Here is a 20,708-nt window from a genome sequence, read left to right as displayed (position 1 = left end):
GTTGAAAGCCTGATATCACCTGGGAAAGGGACAAGGGAAAATCCACGAGATAAGGAAACTTTGGTGTCTCTCCTAATAAACTTATTTGGCAAGATGAACTTGTACTTGGTACTAAATGTCTTCCGAAAAGGAAGATCTGCTTTGAAAAACAGTGTTTTCTAATTCTAAGCTGGAAGCTGTGAAGTAGTACAAACAATGAAAGCCCAGAGCACCGACTGTGCTGTTCGTGGGCAGCACATGGCAACTGTGAGGGCACGTCTGTAACATCCCAAAGGGAAACACGCCAGCTCTAGCCATGAGTAACATGGGCGCAGGTGCCAGCAAGGCTCCAAAGTCAGGGCAGTGTCTGCGGGTTCCACGTAAGGCCTACCCTGCTCTGATAGCAGTTTAACCTGAAAACAACATATGAAACATGGCTCCCAAGGAGAGGATCATACTTCTTTCCTGTCGTTTCAGAACTTGCCAGGAGAGTCTGGAGCCGATGAATCTGTAAACACCAAATTAAAATGCAGTTAATACAAAATGAAAAAACTGCAACGATTCCTGATTTCTGCCCAGTGGCAGGAAGTGAGCACTAAGTTGCTGATTTGCGTTCAAGTTAAGATGAACTAGAAGAGGGCCCCTCGGTGCAGCTGGCCCCCCACCCTCCAACCCCGCCCCCCGCCCGGGCAGGAGGGCACGCACCTCCTCGTAATACGTCTCCATGGCGATCCTCATCTCCTCCAAGTTAGTGGTCTTCATATCAGTCTGCAGTTTGCTAAAAACCCAAGTTCAGAGTTGACATGGCAGGGCCAGCATTCCCGGGCAGAGCCAGAGGAAGCCTGTTTCCCGGAACATGGCAGAAGGATGGGCTTTGGAAGAGAACCGGGCTGGGAAGCGAAGCCTGAGCCGGCCCTCAGCTGGGGCCGACGAGAGAATTCTCACACCTACAGGGCCCTTCCTTGTTGGACCTGCCCCTTTCCAGGGTGAGGTAACCGACCCCCGGCGGATATTCTTTGCTAACAAGGGCCTGTCTTTAAAAACCGCAGTAATTGTGAAGACAGACCTCAGGGTTAGACGGGACGAGTCATCTTTGGGGAAGGTGGGGGGAATGGCTCTTTAAAGGAAAGAGAATCATTTTTTTCAAGTCGCATTGTCTGTATAATTCTCCTTGTTCTCAACACTTAACAGACTTTAGGGAAAAGGCTCTAACAGAGAAATGAAAGTAAAGTCACAGAGTTCAGGATTCTGAGACACAGAAGAAATCAGCAAATGATAAAAATTTTAAGTTGACGATTCTAGCAAGAAACAAAGGAGGGGGGTTCTATTGTATAAAGAGGATACAACAGAAAGTGAAAAGTCAGATTTCCTTAAGTAAACTCAAACACAGCTAAGAAAGGCTCTCCTCTGTGATAAAACAGCAGGAAAGGAGTCCGCGTTGCTGCTCTAAAAACAGCACCAGGATAGTGCGCGACAGCGACAGAAGCAGGGAGGGGAGATGTCCAAGCATTAAGGGCCTGAATCAAGGTCTATACCATTCACATTGGAGATAAAAAGTGACCACAGAAGACTAAGGAGAGGGCTTCCCTGGTGGCGCAGTGGTTGAGAATCCGCCTGCCAATGCAGGGGACACGGGTTCAAGCCCTGGTCTGGGAAGATCCCACATGCCGCGGAGCAACTGGGCCCGTGAGCCACAATTACTGAGCCTGCGCGTCTGGAGCCTGTGCTCCGCAACAAGAGAGGCCGCGACAGTGAGAGGCCCGCGCACCGCGATGAAGAGTGGCCCCCGCTTGCCGCAACTAGAGAAAGCCCTCGCACAGAAACAAAGACCCAACACAGCCATAAATAAATAAATAAATTAATTAATTAAAAAAAAAAAAAAGAAGACTAAGGAGAGAAAGCACTTCTTCAGCGGAACAGGAGCCAGAAAAGAGGAGAGGGGAGCACTGTTCCTTAGGGGCGGGTGGAAGGGGCGGTGCTGGACACAGACGTGGCGGCAGGGTGGGAACGGAAGCTGGAGCTGAGGGCGCAGCGGGTGTGGACGCGGAGCTGGAGGCAGGCCAGGTGCGCGCCCAGCGGGCCCCTCCCGAGCCTGTGCCCCCCCCCGACCCCGGCCGGCCCCCCAGTGGCTCCGTACTCGATAGTGTGGTCCTTCTCCTTGCACCGCTGCTCGAGCTTGAGGATCCTCTGCTTTAGCCCACTGACCACCTGCCAAGGGAACACGACGCGTCAAGCTGGCGTCTCTGCGGCCCTGGCCTCCCCCTCCCCCTCCCCCCAGGGGCTCCCCCGGGGGGGGGGGGTTGGGTGTCCCCTGCCCGCTGACCCGGCAGCACCTCCACAGCCTCCTGCCAGAGCGCCTTCGCACTTAACTCTCCTCCCCATCAGTGCTGGCGTCTCTTCTAGACTCAGCTGGAGAGACAGGGCCAGGCTGTCCTGCCCGCTCAGAGCAGAGGGGCCGGTGAGTGGGGGCACGGGGGGTGCTCCCGCTCGAAAGGTGCCACCCTCCCCTCCATCCCATTCCACACCCACCCTCTGGAGGAAGGACAGGACGCTGCACGGTTAGCTTCGAGGAAGCCACCTCAGTCCCTAGATGCAAAGCTCAGCAAGCGTAGCCCGCCCAGGACACCCCGGTCCCCAGCACGCCCCTGGGGGGGAGCGGGGCTGGAGGAGGCCGGGCAGCCGGACAGAGGCCGTGAGACGCCCTTCTGTCTTGATGCCTCCTGCTCTCTGCTCATGTGGCACTCTGGGAGACAACACCCTATATTCCCGAAAGAACATCCCTTTCTTTCCTTTTGAAGAGTCAAACAACTTTTTAACGGGATTTTAAGGTAATTTTTAATTATACTAGTAATACATGAATACATTTTCTTGAAAAAAAATTATAGATGACACTATACCCTTTGAGCTGACCCCTGTCAACTAAATACTGTTATCAACTTCCTGCGTATACTCTAGGCCGTATTACACGCGCACACACGCGTGCACAGCCCCGAAAGTCTGGCATTTCACTGTTGTTTACACAAATGGTGGCCCCCACACACGTCATTCTGCAGCTTGTTCTTTTCACTCAATAGGCCGTCTTGGTGATCTGTCCCCGCTAGTTCCTACAGATCTATGTTATTCTAGTTACCCATTCCTCTACTGATAGATGCTTAACTTGTAAGCCACTTTTGCTATTACAGAAACCCCCGGCTGGTCCTCCTTGTGCACACGGGCAAGTGTTTCTTGAGGGCAGGTGATGTCAAGCAGAAATGTTCAGTCATAGGACACAGCCACTTTGAAGGGTGATTTGGCAAAGGGTAGTAGAGTGAAAACTGCACGTACCCTATGATCTAGAATTTTTACTTTTAATCAACTTTAATTAAAAAAAAAAAAAGGGGGAGGGGACTTCCCTGGTGGTCCGGTAGTTGAGACTCCACGCTTCCACTGCAGGGGGTGCAGGATTGATCCCTGGTCAGAGAACCAGGATCCCGCATGCCGCGCGACAAGGCCAAAACAAATAAATAAATACAATATTTAAGACAAAAAAACCCCGAAAAAACAAAAAGACCCCAGGGAGCTCCCTGGTGGTCCAGTGGTTAGGACTCGACACTTTCACTGCTGTGGCCCGGGTTCAATCCCTGGTCGGGGAACTAAGATCCTGGAAGCTGTGCGACGTGGCCAAGAAAACAAAAACAAAAAACCAAACACAAAAAAATCCCCACACAGCAACAGAACAACAAAAATACAAAGAGCCCTTTCTCTATAAAAGCATCCATTACTTACAGAATTCAACAGAATTCAACATCCTCACCCTAATTTGGGTGAGAAATGTCTACCATGTAGACATTTCTGAACATAGCTGTGCTGTTTTATATTTTTTAAAAATTTCTTTCCTGGGAATTCCCTGGCTGTCAAGTGGTTGGGACTCTGCACTTCCACTGCAGGGGGCACAGGTTTGATCTCTGGTTGGGGAACTAAGATCCTGTAATCCACGCAGTGAGGCCAAAAAAAAAAAAAAATCTTTCTGAAGATGTTTTGTTACAGCGGTATTCTAATTTTGAGTGGCTCCTCCTCAATTTCCCCCCAAATTGGGCAGCTGTAAATATCTTGTGCAAACAGCCTTTAGTACTGGATTTTTTTCTCAAGACATAGTCCTAAAAAGAGCATTGTTAGACAAGTGGTGGGCGCAGTGTTACAGACCGTGGCTCCCGCATGGTCACACCATCCTGGCCTTCAGGGCCGACGGTCACTCACTATGAACCCAACTTGGGCAAATCTCTTAACCTCAGTTTCCTGATTTTAAAAATGGGGATTGAAGTCCCTATCACAAAAAAATCAAACGAGATTCTGTACATGCAAACTGTACAACTATACAGTGTTTAAGAGTGGCTATTATTTAAAAACTATTTCTTGTGAAAAACACATTGATTCGTTCTCAAGCACTTAAGTATTTACTTTGTGCTGTTGTAGGCACAGAACTAGGCTGTAATCATTTATTCAGAACAGACCGTCTTTATTCTTTATACATTAGTATAGGTTCTTTGCATACTCTGGATAAAAACTGTTTTATTGATCAATCATGTCTTCCCCCCTCACCCATTATATACTGATCCATTTTCCATTGTAGTCTTATGGGTTTTTATTATAAATTTTAAGTTTATGTTATCAAACCCATTATTAATTGCATCATTAATGTGATTTTTGTGTTCAATAATCTCAAAATTGGATCCTTTCTAGTTTTCTTTTAGCATGTCAGATTTTTTAAAAAAATTTACTTCCTTGACTCATACGAGGTTTATTGTGATACATTTTTCTCCAAATGCTATAGTTTATTGCCATAGCATTAATCATAATGGCTCCATTTTCCATAATTTTGTTTCATTCAATCTGTTATGTATTATTACATAACATACAAGAGGGGTTCGTATGTGTTTTAAGGTCCTAATTCTATTCCTGCTTTGTTTCTCTGTCTTAAATCAGTATCACTTGTTAAGCCTGATGTGTGCTTTTTAGGTGTGACGGGGTAAGTCCCCCACTGTGACTACCTTTTTCTACAGTGTATTTTCGGCCTTTGTGCTAAGCCTGTTCAGCCTCCCTCCCACTCCCACCAAGAGCCCCCCAGCATCTTCTTGTAATCCCTACGGCTCCGTGGAGAAGGGTTTCAGGAAGTCCCGAGCCCTTCCCCTAATCTGCTCCTCCTCTGGTATGAGTGGTTTAGAGAAAAGGCATCTCTCTAGAGGCTGTTTTGAAGGTAAGATTTCAATGGACAGGTTATGTGTTTTGCTGGAGATTATACTCACCCAGCCAGTATCAGGCCTTTTCTCTGCCAGCGTCCGAACAAAATCCGGGCCCTGCAGTAAGTAGATTGAGGAATGAAGACAGGACGTGGTCTAGCCCCCCTGTTGGCCTGCTGAGAGGAGCCGGTGACGCCCCACACCTGCCTCGGGGCACCGCCGTGCAGGGCCAGGAACTTACTCGGGACGGATCCAAAAGCTGCTCTATCTGCCGGTCCTTCCTGCTGTTCTCCTCTTCTAAGCGCCGAAGCTTTGTTCTCATCAGATCCACATTGCTTTTTTGCATGTGTAGTGACTGAAGGAAAGAAGGACCACACACACACACACACACACACACACACACACACACACACCCCGTGCACACACACACATCCCGGTGAAACACTGAGTTGGAGAGGTGTTTTAAAAGCTGTCTACTTCCCAACCAGGGCGCTGCGTGTGCAGTGGGGGAGGGAGGTCTGGAGGTCACAGTGAAGGCTGGGCCGGTGGGTAAATGCCCCATTAGGTGCAGGGCTACCCAGGCAACCAGGAACTCTGCCCCACACAATGCCAGCAGCACCCCTGCCACAGACAAACGCTGCTCCACCAATCGATACTGCCAGCAGCACTTCTGGAAGGTGCCCACGTGACATGCTCTCCTCCACGTCCGTGTGACAAAGCCCATGTTCTTCACACCACATACCATCATAGTCTGATGTCCATTTAAAATTCTTATCCTCAACTAAGGCTCAGTTGGTCAGAGCAGTGGTTCCCAAACGTCTACCTGGGGATGAACTATTCACCAGTCTGTGGTGAACTTAGAGGAAAGACTGTCAGTTTTTCATAAAACTAAGTTTATTCAATTTTTACCACTATCCTGTGTTTTGAAATTATGCCCTTCCTATTATTTCGGACATGTATAGTTCTTTTATGAAATGGTGATGGTAGGGTTATTTTTAAAGTTTGTTTTCAACGGCCTCACTTGAAAAAGCTTTTCCCTAGTCCGGGAAACCCCACAGCCTGAAAAGCGTAAGGTTAAGCCAGCGCTCGTAAGCCTCATCTGGAAATGCCCACACGGGTCAGTTGGTGCCGTGGTTAACCGGCTTCCAGCACCAGCCTGCACCCAAATTAGCCAGTTATCTCGGAGAAGTCCTTCTCCTTTCAGGGGACTTGTAGTGCTCGGAAGAGAGTCTGAAATGTCTGAACACAGCCAGCCCCCCGCACTGGAAAGACAATTCAAAGTGTGCGTCCCACTGAGGGAAGCCTGGGGAGTCGGCCACATGGCCAGAGCCGGCAGGAGAGGTACTGGCCCTCGCAAGTGTTTAGTGAATTAGTCATTAATGTACGGTCGCTGGGACAGATAAGAAATCCAATACCGGGAATTCTGCTTCCAGAAATATGGATTCCAGAAAAGTGCACTCACTTTTGCCTATTTCTCCTGCTTAGCACAGCTAAAAACCCTGTACTAAAGCCCCTTCACGGATTATTTTGTTGCATTCTCACAAAACCCTGTGAAATTGTATTATGATTATCCCCATTTTTCAACAGGAAACTGAGGCATTACCCGCCCGAGAAAAACTACCCTGACGCTCCAGCTCCCAGAGCGACAGAGTCTTGAAGATAAGACTCCCTCCTCTCTGAAGAGAAGCCTCGGCTTATTTAGTTTGAGTGAAGTCAGCATCGTTTTACCCGGAGACCCGTTTCTGGCCCCAGGCAGCTTCCTCCGGAGAATGTCGCTGCGGCGACTGTTCAGGGCTCTCGGAGCTCACGCGGTTCGGTCCCCTCACCAAGACAGCAACCCTCCCTGCGGCGCCCGATTCGCTTAACGCGTCTCAGGACACGGACGTCCTGACTCATCGGGCGGGCCCTGCACTGCTGTGCAGCTCCCCGGGTGAGGCTGGGTCCCGTCCAGGGACCCTGGCCCGGTGCCCCTCAGGCGAGATGGGTTCTACACTCCTCACGTGCTCTGGGCACGCTGGCCGCCAACGCCCTGCTTAACCTCTGCTGCCCAGACTGATCACAGCCCTCCGGACGCGGCTCAGCTGGCGGGGGCGGGGGTGGGGTGGGGACGGCAGGTCTGTGAACAGACTCACGTGACGGAAGGGAAGGAACCCCGGTCGCTTCTCCAGCGGCACAAGAATACGTGTGGCTGCTAAAGACCGGTGTGGTGTCGCGGTGACGGTGAAGCAGATGAGGATGACGTCATTTACTGCAGTGCAGTTTGTGCCTTAGGGGACGGGTGGCAGATGACCTTGATGGAAATCCTGGTTCTACTACTGGTTAACCTTGGGTAGACTACTCACCTCTCTGAATCTCAAGGCTATGACCTCTCTCTCGGGGCCCTTGTGGGCATCAACTGAGATCAGGCCTGTGAAATGCCCTTCACGCCAAAGAATTACGCAAACGGGAAGTTATTGATAATAATAACACCAAAAGACCTATCATAAGGCCAAGTCTCAGGGCGCAGAGGGACTGGGGTTAATCTAGCCCTCCCCGAGTGCCGTCTGCCACGGGGGCTGGAGAAGCAGAGCACGGCGGGCTCTAACCGATGTCCAGGCTCCTCTCACAGCGGGCCCGAGGCCCTCTGTGAGCCAGTGTCGCCCCGCTGCTCAGGCACCGGGCCAGGGTGTAAACTCAGCTGTCACTCTACAGCTCCTATTCTTCCCACGTGACACATCCCAGCACAGGTGTGACTTTCCATCCACGTTACCAAGGGCTTTCCCGCTTAAAGTCAACAGAGAACAGAGGGAAACGCTACCTTCTTCAGCTCAATGATCTCGTCATACATGTCCTCCTTCTCTCTGTAGACAGGGGTCCCAGGAACATAACCTGCAGGGAGACACACAACCCTCTGAAAAGACTGTCTGCAAAGTAGAAGGAATTCTTGGCCATACCTTAAGGGAAACCTGGAGGTTAATGAAATTATCCTTTTTTTTTTTTTTTTTTTTTTACTTCTTTCCCCAGAAGTAAGGAAACCAAAACCGGTATTGATATAGAAAGAAAAAACAAGAGAAAACTAAAAGATGTGAACACGGGGCTTAATTATAGTAAAAGGATTAACGGAGGGAGTCAAAAGGAGAAGTGATGTCTTTAGATTTTAAACAGCAAACAGATAAAAAAGACAAACAAAAACAAACGTGGTCATGTCATCACACAGATGACAGCACCCAGTCCGATGTCTAACGGTAGGTACAGCGTACACTGGTCTCTGCTTCCATGTGATCCCTAACGGGTCAGGACCCTGAAACACACCAGCCTGAAACAGCGCTGCCAGCTAGCAGTGCGGCAAGGTGACCATCCCTGGCACCAGGACAAGGCTCCTCTGTGCTTCCCACGGGGCCAGGGCCGACAAGAAAAGCAGTAAAGCTGAGGGAGGAAGCACGTGGGTAAGACCAGACAGGAAGACATGAAAACCAACCGATTCTTTTCGGTGAGATCTGGGGTTTTTATTATCCTTGCAGTTTTCATTTCTGAGACTGTTTATACAACAAATTTAAATACAACTCTAAGTCTAGGGAGCTAGGCACCGCTGAAGCCCGGGACGATGTCTCTGTCCACATCGGGAAAGCCGCTTTCTAGGAGGGCAGGATGGACTTTCAGGGGTCACTGTCCTCAGGACACTCCGACTGAGGGAGCCCCAGGTCTCACTTTGTCAGAGCACACCCACCAATCCCCACGCCCTTCCGCTCTGCTTTCCCTCAGTCGTGGCCGTGTCATCACCAACGTGCTCACCGTGGCTGGCAGAACACCTGAGATTTGACCTCTTCATTCTTTCGGCTTCGGTCAAATAGTCAGGGGTGCTGCTGGGGGTGTTGGTCCATGCACGCTCCAAGGTGAAGTCTGATTTCAGGGCTGGGGTCAGACTTCCTGGTTTCGACGTGCATGGATTTAACATGACAGGTACAAGCAGAGACAACGGAAGGCGCTGTCTCTAATAATCAGTCTTCAGGGTTGAAGACAGCTTAGGGAGACCAGTGGTGTGTGAGAAACGTCCAGCCACCGGCCCGCAAAATAAACAAAGCCCTGATGTGTGGCGCTTGCCCACTCCCGTGGTGTGCGTATCCCCGGCACACCCAACCTCAAGCTGCCGGTGTGACGTGGGACAGCTCACACAACTCCTCAAGCCAGCAGGAGCAGCTCCAACACACGACTGCCCGCGGCGCCCAGACAAGCCAAGACCCAGGCGGCAAACGTCAGGAAACACACCACATGCTGCGTGAAAGCCGGGAGGCGCGATGTCGTTGAGAAGATCAAAAACAGCGCGGCTCAAATGAGTCGTATTAAACGCTCTGTGCCGAGTCACCACCCGAGATTTCTAAGACGCTTCTCTTGAGCAGGAAGGGTTTCTCCCGGGCGACCACATACCTTGCTTTGAGCTTCCCAGCCACAGCTTCTGGGGCGTGAAGGACATTCGGCTCCCGAGAGGCACGGTCCCCGCTGTCCTCAGAGATCTCCAGGAGGCCACTTTTCTCGGCTTAGACTGATAAGGCGACTCTAAAAAGCCAATGTGTGGTTTTAGAGGTGCAAAGTTATCCATGCCCGCTCAACACAGGTGCTTCAGAGAGACAAAAATGATAAAGCAAAATATTCACAAGGGCATGACAACCCCAGATGAACACATTCTGACAAAAATTAAAACTATAGTTATGATTTGTAGGTATACTTACATTTGTTTTTTACTTTTTATTATAGAGAAATAACGGGACATTTATTTTAAAATATGAATCTAAAATTCTACCAATATTACGGTACTTAATTTCCCATTCAATTTTTTCAGATGCATTTGTATTTTTATATAGTTGCAGTCATAGTGAACACACAACTTTGTATCCTTTATACTTAACACTGTAAATATTTTTTCATGTAGCTGTCAATACACAGCGTGCAAGTAATAATATTTAGAACTTGATATGTAAAACGGCTAGAAGAAATGAGAAAAAAATTATATTTTTCCAGGGCATTTTTGAATTTGTCATCAAAACAATGGAAAGGTTTTAAAATTATATATATATATATATATATATTTTTTTTTTTTTAAAGTAGGCTATTTAATTTTATTTATTTATTTTTGGCTGTGCTGGGTCTTCGGTTCGTGCGAGGGCTTTCTCTAGTTGCGGCAAGTGGGGGCCACTCTTCGTCGCGGTGCGGGGACCGCTCTTCATCGCGGTGCGCGGGCCTTTCACTATCGCGGCCCCTCCCGTTGCGGGGCACAGGCTCCAGACGCGCAGGCTCAGTAGTTGTGGCTCACGGGCCCAGCCGCTCCGTGGCATGTGGGATCTTCCCAGACCAGGGCTCGAACCTGTGTCCCCTGCATTAGCAGGCAGATTCTCAACCACTGCGCCACCAGGGAAGCCCCTTAAAATTATATTTTAATCTGGAATCTTACCTCTAATTATGTGAAATGTGGAGATTATGCAAACTTATGCAAAACCAAGCTATTCATAAAACATGCTTATATTTCTTAAATACCAAAGAAATTTATATCTGTAGAAGGTCCTGGGATTCTAAATCTAATACATTTAATTTTTAAAATTTCTAAGACTTTTCCATGGCTTCAAAATTTATGGAAAATTTCCCATTATTGTTTAGGGTGAAGGAGTAAAGACACATTGGACCCTGAGGCATTTCCACTCATCCAGGACCACCGTGCTCCACTTCCAGGATATTTGGAAGGCCTTCCAAACTTTAAAAGTGCATTTAAGTGCTCATTTACAAAGGTAAATGAGTGATTGGAAAAAACCCACAAACGACATTTCCCTCCTAAATGTATGGGATTTATCGATAAATAGTAAGAATTCCCAAACATGTACGCCTATGGATAGAGCTGTGAAGGAAGAAGAAAAAAGGCAGCAGGCGGTGGAAACCTGTTGGCGTGGAAGGACCGGAAACTGGCCGCCCTCCTCGGAGTGCTGTGAGGCCCGAAAATCTGAGCGCGCCGGGAGCTGCAAACCCACGTGGCCCCGGACTGGGCAGTGAAGAGAACCACTTATGAAGTGAACAGGGCAGGCATGACTCCTGCTGTCACAGCCCGGAAATCAGACAGGCGCACACCTATTAAGGGAGTGTTAGGAGGGCGGGCTGGGGGTGCCCCAGGGAGGGGACACAGAGCGTCCTGTCGCCGTGTCCATGCTGGATGAGCAAGGTGCCTGGGATAAGCACTGGTGCGGGGACAGGCGTCAGGTGTGGCCGGGGGAGAGCACGGTGGGGGGCGGGCGGGGGCAGAGCCACTGAGTGACGGCACACCTCTTTGGGGGTTTTAATGCTTTGGGGGTTCTGGCCATCCTAAATTACGTGAAACACAATTCTGACATTTATAGAAATCGAGATAAAAGTAATTTGATTACTAGCATTTTCAACACTTGAAATGCTTGACTTCCAGCAAGAATAATGAGAGATGTCTCACATTTACCTTAGGTACTTTCTAGACAAGAAGGACTGAAACAAAATGGTCTGAAAAGAGAAGGTTTAAAACACAAACACCCATACTTTCACTTTATATCAATTCTCAATTTTCTCCGCGGAAGGAGAGCCAGGACCTCCAAAATTCAAATTGCTAGATGGTTTCTTTCTAATGCCTGTATTTGTTTGTAATATAAAACATGCTTTCTTCTCTTTGCAGGAATTTATCTTTCTGATTATGTTGTTTCTGAGCTAATATGAAAGTTCACTTGTATTCTCTGAGTGTGTCATATATAAGACAGTATGTTTCAAATACTTGTATATAAGAAATGTAAGCATACACATATTGTACATACACGCATAGATAATAAGTCAGGCAAGGCCACAGGCTTGTGGGCAGCAAAAGGAAGCCAATCTAGGATTTGGTTTGTCACAAAGGCCTCGGGAAACATAAAATTCAGCATAGCACCCAGATGAACAGCTTTGTGTCTCGAGGAATAAATCCTGCGTTTTCTTCACTTTGGCAGCGCTGGGAAGCGTATGGCGACTTGAGAAAGAGAACATGAAAGGCCGAGAAGCACGGTGTGTGTGGGAGGGAGGAGGGGGGCTCAATGGGACAGTGAGAGCTCAGGACCTCAGCCCTCGCTGGACCTCCTCCCACTGGGACGCCTGCGGGGGGCGGTGACCCCGGGAGTGAGCGCCTGAGGTCCCAACACGAAACGGAGCCAAGTGGCAGAAGGGTCGTGCCTCAGTGACCCTAAGGGTTCAGACAAGAAAGCGCTCCTGATCTTCCTCGCAGGACACTGGGGAAGGAGGGCTTCCAACCACCATTTTCTGAGTTAAACTGTGGAAACTTGAGGGACGGGGGCCTGGTCATACTTACTCGGTGATGTAGGGGGAGGTTTGTGGAAACTTTTCCTTTTTGCTTTCTGAAAGAAAGAACAAACGATGGAAAGTAGGCTGAGCCTTCTCGAGCAGCCCAAAGGGTCCCAACCAGGAAGCACCGGTGTGTTCAGAATGGGCGGGGGCGGTAGATTAACTGGCCAAAGCAGAGTGCAAGCAAAGGAGGGAACCGGGCACAGGGAGGCGCCCCCAGACACAGAAGCAGCAGTCCAGCCTGCGTCCAGCAGAGACGGAGGTGTGCCGACTCAAATCCGCCCTGAAGGTACCACCAGCTGTCCCCAGGCCACCCTGGAGCACGGGGGCGTGACTGTCCGCAGGGGGGGCTCAGCAAGATGAAACCTGAGAGTGAGGCAGAGGGGGAGGTGCAGCAGGAGTGGCCCGCCTGGAACCCGGGGCCCCTTCCGTGCCTTCTTCCCCATCTGCTTCACACCGGACAGAGAATCCCACTTACTTCCCTGCCGGCGGGAATACTGAAGCGCTCCGTGCAGGCTGACTTTCCCCCTGGAGATTGGTCCGGATCCCTCCTCCTCCCGGGAGCATCTTGGGCCCGTGCCCTCAGTGGCGTGGAGGGAACACTCTGAGCTCTGCGGAGGTCCTGCGCCTCAGACAACAGGCCCAGGGTGCTGCCCCTGGCGTCCCCAGAGCTGCGGTGGGACGTGCTGGGGCCGCCTTCCCCCAGGGCTACGTGCTGTGGTTAGGCTAGAATTTATCTGCTGGGAGGCGAGCACCTGCCAAGGTCTCCTTTCTCACACCTCAGCCTCCGACTGCATCACGGAGCTCTGCTCCCGCCCCCTGCCCCCGTTACGTATCAGGACTGGGGGGCTGGGGGCGGGGGGAGTGCGGGCCAAACCCAGATGCAGGATAGGAACTTGTCATCAGCCTCAAAAGTACTCAGCTCACGACTAACTTCTGGGTAAAAGTTTTAAAATCATAATCTAAGTTATTCAAATCCACCTGAAGTTTTGGAGCCTTTCAAACTCGGAGCAGCATTTGGAATTTGTGATGGGGCGCTACACACAGCACTTGTGGGGAGGCCGCGTGTAAGCGTGTGAGTACCGTGGAAGGGGAAACCCGGGCAGCCACGCCCCCCCTCCCCTGCACTCACCGTCTCGGAGTCAGAGTCGAAGGTTATTGCAGACAGGCTGTCATCCCCCTGGAGGAAGAGATGCAAACAGCGAAAGCTTCAGGCGCCAGCTTGGCTCTACAGTCACCCTGACAGAGTGGGAGCGGCCGGGCCAGGCTGTGCTGCGGCCAGGCCGCAGAGCCCCCATCCAGCTCAGACCATCCGTCCACGACACTCACAGCAGGAGCGGCCAGTCTGTCCCGTCGCATCCGGAGGCACAGGTGGGGACACAGAACAAAACTCTGCTGGCAGGGCTGCTCCAGGCCTGTCAGTCTAGCGACACCACCTCCACAGAATTGACAAACGCTTCTGTTTTGTTTTAACTTAATTGAAGTATAGTTGGTTTACAATACTGTGTTAGTTTCAGCTGTACAGCAGTGATTCAGTTACATATATACGTATTTCAGAATCTTTTCATTATAGGCTATTACAAGATATTGAATATAGTTCCCTGAGCTACACAGAAAATCCTTGTTGTTTATCTATTTTATATACAGTAGTGTGTATCTGTTAGTCCCATACTCCTGATTTATCCTTCCCCCAACGAACGGTTCTTGATAAAAGGATTTCATCTTTGTATCAAAGCACAAGGAACCTGTGACTGCATCCTGGTGAGAACCAATCAAAGTCATTCACGTATCCATCAGTACACGAGTTATTTGGGCGTACAGAGGTTCCTACCTTCTGATTCCAGTGATCTGCCCTGGCCCAGGGAGTAAAATAAAATCTGTACTAACACCAGCACTAGCATGTCAAGGAGAAAAGGGAACTTTCCCAAGAGAATGACGTGTCTGTGTTAATACACTTACTCAGGTTTAAACCCTACAAAGAGAGAAAGCAGAACAATTTCTAAAATCCCTTCACCATACTGTACAGTTGACCTAAACCGCTGATACTGAAGTTAGGACTGAATGCCCCTATTATGAACCAATAATGCGGTATCCGGGTGGCGGTGTAATTACGTTTCAGCGAGCTGTCTGGAGTGTAGCTGAGTCCATGTAGGGCTGTAGCGGGACTGGACTGCATTCTGGAAAGCCCGTGTATCGTCTACAAGGTTAACTATCGGTACATTAGCAACAATTCTGCTAGCTGCTTGAACTTTTACTAAAAACGTACGACTGCACAATCACACGGACGGGGGGCAGCTGTAACAGGGGGCACCCTTCCGGTACGCGCCTCTTAAACAAGGAGAGTCCAGCGTAAGCGTGCAAGGGGACTGGATTCGGGGGACGAGGGGAAGGTAGTGCGTTTCAAACAAACAGAATCTTTAAAAAATCAGCCACTGAATTAGTTTTTTGATGTCATTAAACAGGTGACATTTTAAGGTATAAATAGCAAACGATAGTTATAAAGTTTTCATTGAACCAAGTATATGGAAATGATGTGCAAAATTGAGGCAGGGAAGGCAGGGAACTGGTATACATACGATGTAGGAGATCAGGAAAGCCAGTCAAAAGCTCAGTCTTGGTCCCCTGGCATCACAAAGGACAGCCCGCCAAGCATGAAGGTGAGTTGTTAACAACTGCACAGAAAAGTAGCAACACTTTCTTTTGTGAATACTTGTCACTCTTCTCTGTTCTGAATAAAGTCTTGAAAACTTTTTAAGGACCTGCAGTTTCTACGAGGGAAGGAGGTTATGTGTGTGGTGAACGAAACAAAGTGGTCTCTGTCTTCATAGGTGGGCTCACCCACACCATCGCTTTCCCCCCTAGTCAGTCCCCCTCAAACTCTGCTACCCTCCATCCTGCCAGTCAGAAGGAACTAAAGAAGCAAAATATAAGTATCTGAAATCATAGAACAGCCCAAGATCCACCCCTTCAGTCAGCAGCATGAAAGAGACCATATACAGTATTAAAAAAAAAACAAAAGAGCACTGTTAAACGGCCGAGTCATTCTTCCTTCTCCAAGTATGATCTGAGCTGCCACGCATTCCTGCATGAGATCACGTTCATGCACCGTGAGTTAGGAATCTGCAGGGCGGCGATGCTGGTCATGTCCCTCACCCCTCTGCATCTCAGCTTCCTCGTCGACAAGGAGGACACGTTCTCCTACCAGGATTCTCAAACCATTAAATATATACTAATTAAAACACTGGGGAAAAAAGACACAGTGTCCAGAAAGAGATGCAGGAACAAACGGGGATTTAGTATACGGTAAAAGCAGGGAAGGAATGCATTCATCCAGGAGGCACCTTCCAGAACGGTGGGGTGAGGAGCTTGGAAGGCCCTCTCCTCAACAAACAACCATTGAACAGAAGAAGCCACGAAACAATCAGTCTTTTGCGGTTTCTGGAAACTGACCTAAAAGCACACAGCTATGGAGAAAAATTCGTTCAAAACAATCTGCTAAATCCAGGGAAGAACGTCGAGAGTCAGGGGCACCCCTCGGCTTCCCGGCTCCATCTGACAGAAAGGACTCCAGAGGGCTCTCCTCCAGGCGGGCGCGGTCAACACAACAGGGGTGGTGGTGGATCCCCTGCCCCCAGCTCCCAGAAGTAGGGTGTAAGCTCTACCCCAGAGGCGGCAGGCTAAGACTGCCCCTGTGCTGGTAGGGCAGAGGGTCCACGCAGGGGGGGGCAGGCCCAGAAGGAGTGTCACCGCGGGGAAACACTGCGCTGTCCCTACTGTGCAGCGGCCCAGAGGTCCTCCCCAAAGGGAGAGGCAGGACGGCAGCTGTGCCGAGGGGACTGACTGTATTTGTACCAGAGAGTGGAGAATTCCACGCCTCCCTGATTCCACTGCCAAGTCGAAGACAATGTGGGGAGCGATCCCGAGGCCCCCAGCTCCACGGTCACGAAGCAGAGAGCTCACTGGCAGAGCAACCAGAAGGTGAAGAGCTCAGAGCGCCCTCCTGAGGTCGCAGTCAGCCCCGAGGCTCAGGGAGGCCGCTGGCAAGCACCAGAGTGCTGTCAGAGCAGGCTTGGGCCGACTCAGAAACAGTCCCCACGCTGCACCCACATCCACCAAAGGGCGCGAGCCCTGGTGGTGCTGGGGCTTCGGCCAACTGCTGACCAAACCCTGGCTGAATGATAAACTACCCTGACCCGAGAGCAGGCCCCAGGAAGCCAGGCTTCAAAGTACAATGACAGGACTTCCCTGGTGGCGCAGCGGTTCAGAATCTGCCTGCTAATGCAGGGGACACGGGTTCTAGCCCTGGTCTGGGAAGATCCCACATGCCGCGGAGCAACTAGGCCTGTGAGCCACAGCTACTGAGCCTGCGCGTCTGGAGCCTGTGCTCCGCAACAAGAGAGGCCGCGATAGTGAGAGGCCCGCGCACCGCGATGAAGAGTGGCCCCCGCTTGCCGCAACTAGAGAAGGCCCTCGCACAGAAACAAAGACCCAACACAGCCAAAAATAAATAAATAGATAAATAAATAAATTAAAAAAAAGAAAACTTCAAAGTACAGTGACAGACATCCCCGGAAGTCCAGAGAACCACACGCACGTCCAAGGTTGCCCTCTCAGGAGAGATGGGAGAGGGAAAACCCATATGCGCTAGTTCCCCGTTGCACGTGGGTAAAAATGTAAACCCCTGAACTGTGACAGCAGCCTACACACACACACACACACACACACACACACACACACACACACACCACTCAATGGTTAAGGGCAAAAATCTGACCGGCCCAGGGGGTGAAACACAACCTCTGACCAACAAGTGGCTTCTGCTGACCCAAGGGTAACCCCTAGGTAGTTGGGCTAAAAGATTTAAACAAGAAAAAATCTGAGACTGGAACAGAGGCCGCACGGTGCGGGGACATCGACTTCACACAGTTAGCTCAGCCAAGTCACTCGGCAAATAAACGAACCACTGAGCAAACCACATCAACCCCTGGGGAGGAGTTGCTGTAATATATTATCTAAATGTCTAGTTTTCAACAAAAATCTATGAGACATACAGAGAAACAGGAAAGTGTGACCAATATACAGGGGGAAAGAGCAGGCAATAGAAACTACTTTTGAAGGGCCCAGATGATGGACCTGGCGGACAAAGGCTTCTAGAGCAGGGAGAGCCGTAGAGCTGAGAACAGAGAATCTTACAAGTAGTAAACGCCCTGTAAATGCTCTTATTATCTTGCTCTAGAAACTGTGAGCCCTTTTAGAAGTGTTGGCCCTTAAATCACCAGGGACCACGCCCAGGCTCCACTTCACCCTTGTGGCTCTGCCCTGGCCAGCGGGGCCTGCTCACGGCCACGGCACAGTGGGCTCCCTGGCACCGCGGTAAGTGCTCTGTGAAGTTCACGAGCAAGCCCAGCGGCGGCTGTGTTCCAAGGGACTCGGGGGACTGGACAGACTGGACAGTGCCTGTTCACAAGAGGTTCTTGTCTGCTTGAGAACAGACGTAAGCTCAGCAGAGAAATCGCCAGTTAGCCTGGGCCAAGGGCGGTGAGTCTCCTAAATGCCCAAAGAGCCCTGCCCCAGCCTCTTCCACAGACTGGGTTCCTGGAGACCAAGGCACTGGGGCTCAGCTTGTCTTTGTGTCCTCAGAGGCCAGCATGTATAAGGGGCTTAACAAACGCTGCTATGTGCAAGAACGTTTACAGCAGCATTGTTTCTAACAGCACAAACGTGAAAACAAGAGAGTAAAAGCAGGCTTCCCTGGTGGTGCAGTGGTTAAGAATCTGCCTGCCAATGCACAGGACACGGGTTCGAGCCCTGGTCTGGGAAGATCCCACATGCCACGGAGCAACTAAGCCCATGCGCCAAAACTACGAAGCCTGTGCTCTAGAGCCTGAGCTCGGCAACAAGAGGAGCCACCGGAATGAGAAGCCCTCGCACTGCAAGGAAGAGTAGCCCCGGTTTGCCGCAATTAGAGAAAGCCCGCGCGCAGCAATGAAGACCCAATGCAGCCAATAATAAATGTAAATAAAATAAATAAATTAAAAAAAAAAAGAGGAAAAGCAAGGAAATGGAGAGTTAAAATAGGGGTATCCTATTAGGTTAGCGTTTTTATTTTTATTTTAAAAAAATATTATCTTTCCATTTTTGCATGAGGAATAACTGTCGAGATTATTTATTTATTTATTTATTTAGGCCACGCCACACAGCAGGCGAGATCTTAGTTCCCCCACCAGGGATCAAATCCATGCCCCCTGCAGTGGAAGCACGGAGTCTTAACCACTGGACCGCCAGGGAATTCCCACGTTAGAGTTTTTAAAAAAAAAATTTTCTTAATTGAAGTATAGTTGATTTACAGCATTGTGTTAGTTTCAGGTGTAAAGTGATTCAGTTATATTAGACATATATTTTTTCAAATTCTTTTCCATTATAGGTTATTACAAGATATTGAATATAGTTCCCTGTGCAATACGGTAAATCCTTGCTGTTTACATTCCATATATAAGTGAGATGATACAGTATTTGTCTTTGATGTATTTTTTTTTTTTAAATTGAAGTAGAGTTGATTTACAATGTTGTGTTAGTTTCAGGTGTACAGCGAAGTGATTTAGTTATATGTATATATATATAAAGTTAGAATTTTAAAAATCATGTTTTTGAAAATGTGTGGATACAGGAAGATGCTAGGAATAAATGAAGTGGCAAAGGTTACAAAACAATATAAATATGATCTCAAGTTTTAAAAAGCATATGAAAAAAAAAAGATGCATTAAAAATGGTCAGAAGGAAATACACCAAACATTAACTGTGGTTTTCTGTAGGCAGTTAGATTATGGGTAATTGATTTTCTCTACTGGGCATGAATAACGTTTATAATCACAATATGAGAAGTTGAAGGAGCAGTAACTGAGGCCACTGTAGACGGGCAGGCCTTCCAGATGAGGCAGGACTTGGTGCCTTGAGGGACAAGTAGGACACTTCAGCAGCTCCAGTGGCAGCAGCACTGAGCCCCTGCTTGGGGTGAGCTCTGTACAGCCATGCTGGGTACTGCCATCTCTGGGAGAAGGAAGCAAAGTGAGCCAAGTTCCCTTTGTCTGGAGCCCTCCAAAGGCTTCCCACTGTGGCCCGAATAAATTCAAACTCCGTGCATGGCCTGCAAGGCTCTCCATGGTCAGGCCCATGGCTCCCTTCCATCCACACCCATGCCCTTGAGGAGATCCCAGCAACTTTCTTTCAGGCCCTGGAACCACTGCACTTTCCCACCCCAGGACCTTTGCACCTGCTGGTCCCACTGCTCTCTGATCTTTACCAGACTGCCTCCTTCTCATCAGTGACATCAGGACACTCCAACTTCTCAGAGTGGCTGTTCCTGGCACCCAGTCTAAAGCAGCCTCCCCAAACCACCTCCGTTACATGGGCTGTTTTATTTTCTGCAGCGCACTTTCCACTTTCTGACTTGATGGACATGATCTGTTTTTTACCTTGTTCTCCCCCACCCCACCCCACGCCACTGGAATGCAGTTTATTCATCCACAATGATGTCTCCAGCATATGGTTGGCGCGCCAGAAACACTAGGTAAACCAAGTCCCCCGCCCTGGAGGCAAGGGGTGGGCGGACACTTGCGCAGTGAGCTCTGTCACCGGGCGGGCCGCGGTCGCTGGCTCGGCACAGGCCCGGCTTCGCAGGCGCCGAGCAGCGAGGGCGCAGTGTCCGGGAGGGCTTCCTGGAAGCGACGGCCGGTGCAAGGACGAGCGGGGGACTAGAGGCGGCTGGAGGCTGGGCGAGGGGCGGCGACGCCCGGCCAGCCGCACGTGGGCGGGGGCCGGAGGCCCGCTCTTATGCGGTAACAATAATGGCAGTAGTCACCGGCGGTCGCCGGCCCTGCGCCCCCTTCCTCCAGCCTGCGCCCCGGCGAGGGGAGGCAGCCAGGGGACCTCCCCGCCCTCCGCGCTTACCGTCTCCGAGGCCGGCTCCCCGGTGCTCAGGGACATGGCGGCGGCGCTGCCCGATCGCCCCTAGGCGCTGCGGGTACGGCCGTCCGGTTCTGGGGCTCCGCCGACCGCCTGGCTGCCAGCAGCCTCGGGGCCTGCCAGCGCGCCTGCCGCGACCCCGCTGCCATGGCAACCGCGCGGGCCCCCGAGCCCCGGATGTGGCCGGCGCCCCGCGAGGCGGACCGACCGTGAGCGTGCTCGGGGAGCCCCGGCGGG

The 20,708-nt window shown here is 50.3% G+C and overlaps 1 protein-coding gene across 9 annotated transcripts in view; it reads right to left on the bottom strand.

Moving 5' to 3' along the window:
• The window catches only part of IQCE (IQ motif containing E), a 39,204-nt gene extending 18,496 nt beyond the window's left edge, over positions 1-20,708 (bottom strand). For 8 of the 9 annotated variants that reach the window (XR_005016460.1, XM_036825686.1, XM_036825692.1 and 5 more), the window contains exons 1-10: positions 20,457-20,708; positions 13,642-13,689; positions 12,517-12,562; positions 9,600-9,728; positions 7,993-8,063; positions 5,437-5,550; positions 5,262-5,312; positions 2,117-2,187; positions 685-757; positions 438-487 (exon numbers count right to left, since the gene is read on the bottom strand). Coding sequence is in view for 8 of the 9 variants with exons in the window: in XM_036825686.1 (XP_036681581.1) it covers positions 438-487; positions 685-757; positions 2,117-2,187; positions 5,262-5,312; positions 5,437-5,550; positions 7,993-8,063; positions 9,600-9,728; positions 12,517-12,562; positions 13,642-13,689; positions 20,457-20,492 (689 nt within the window). In the remaining variant the exon portion in view is untranslated. Of the gene's footprint in view, positions 1-437; positions 488-684; positions 758-2,116; positions 2,188-5,261; positions 5,313-5,436; positions 5,551-7,992; positions 8,064-8,966; positions 9,102-9,599; positions 9,729-12,516; positions 12,563-13,641; positions 13,690-20,456 lie in introns of all 9 variants that reach the window. The other variant, XM_036825695.1, reaches the window with a different exon arrangement.

Source organism: Balaenoptera musculus, chromosome 15 (assembly GCF_009873245.2).
Source record: "Balaenoptera musculus isolate JJ_BM4_2016_0621 chromosome 15, mBalMus1.pri.v3, whole genome shotgun sequence".
Classification (NCBI taxonomy): domain Eukaryota; kingdom Metazoa; phylum Chordata; class Mammalia; order Artiodactyla; family Balaenopteridae; genus Balaenoptera; species Balaenoptera musculus.
This window is presented reverse-complemented; position numbering and strand designations above follow the sequence as displayed.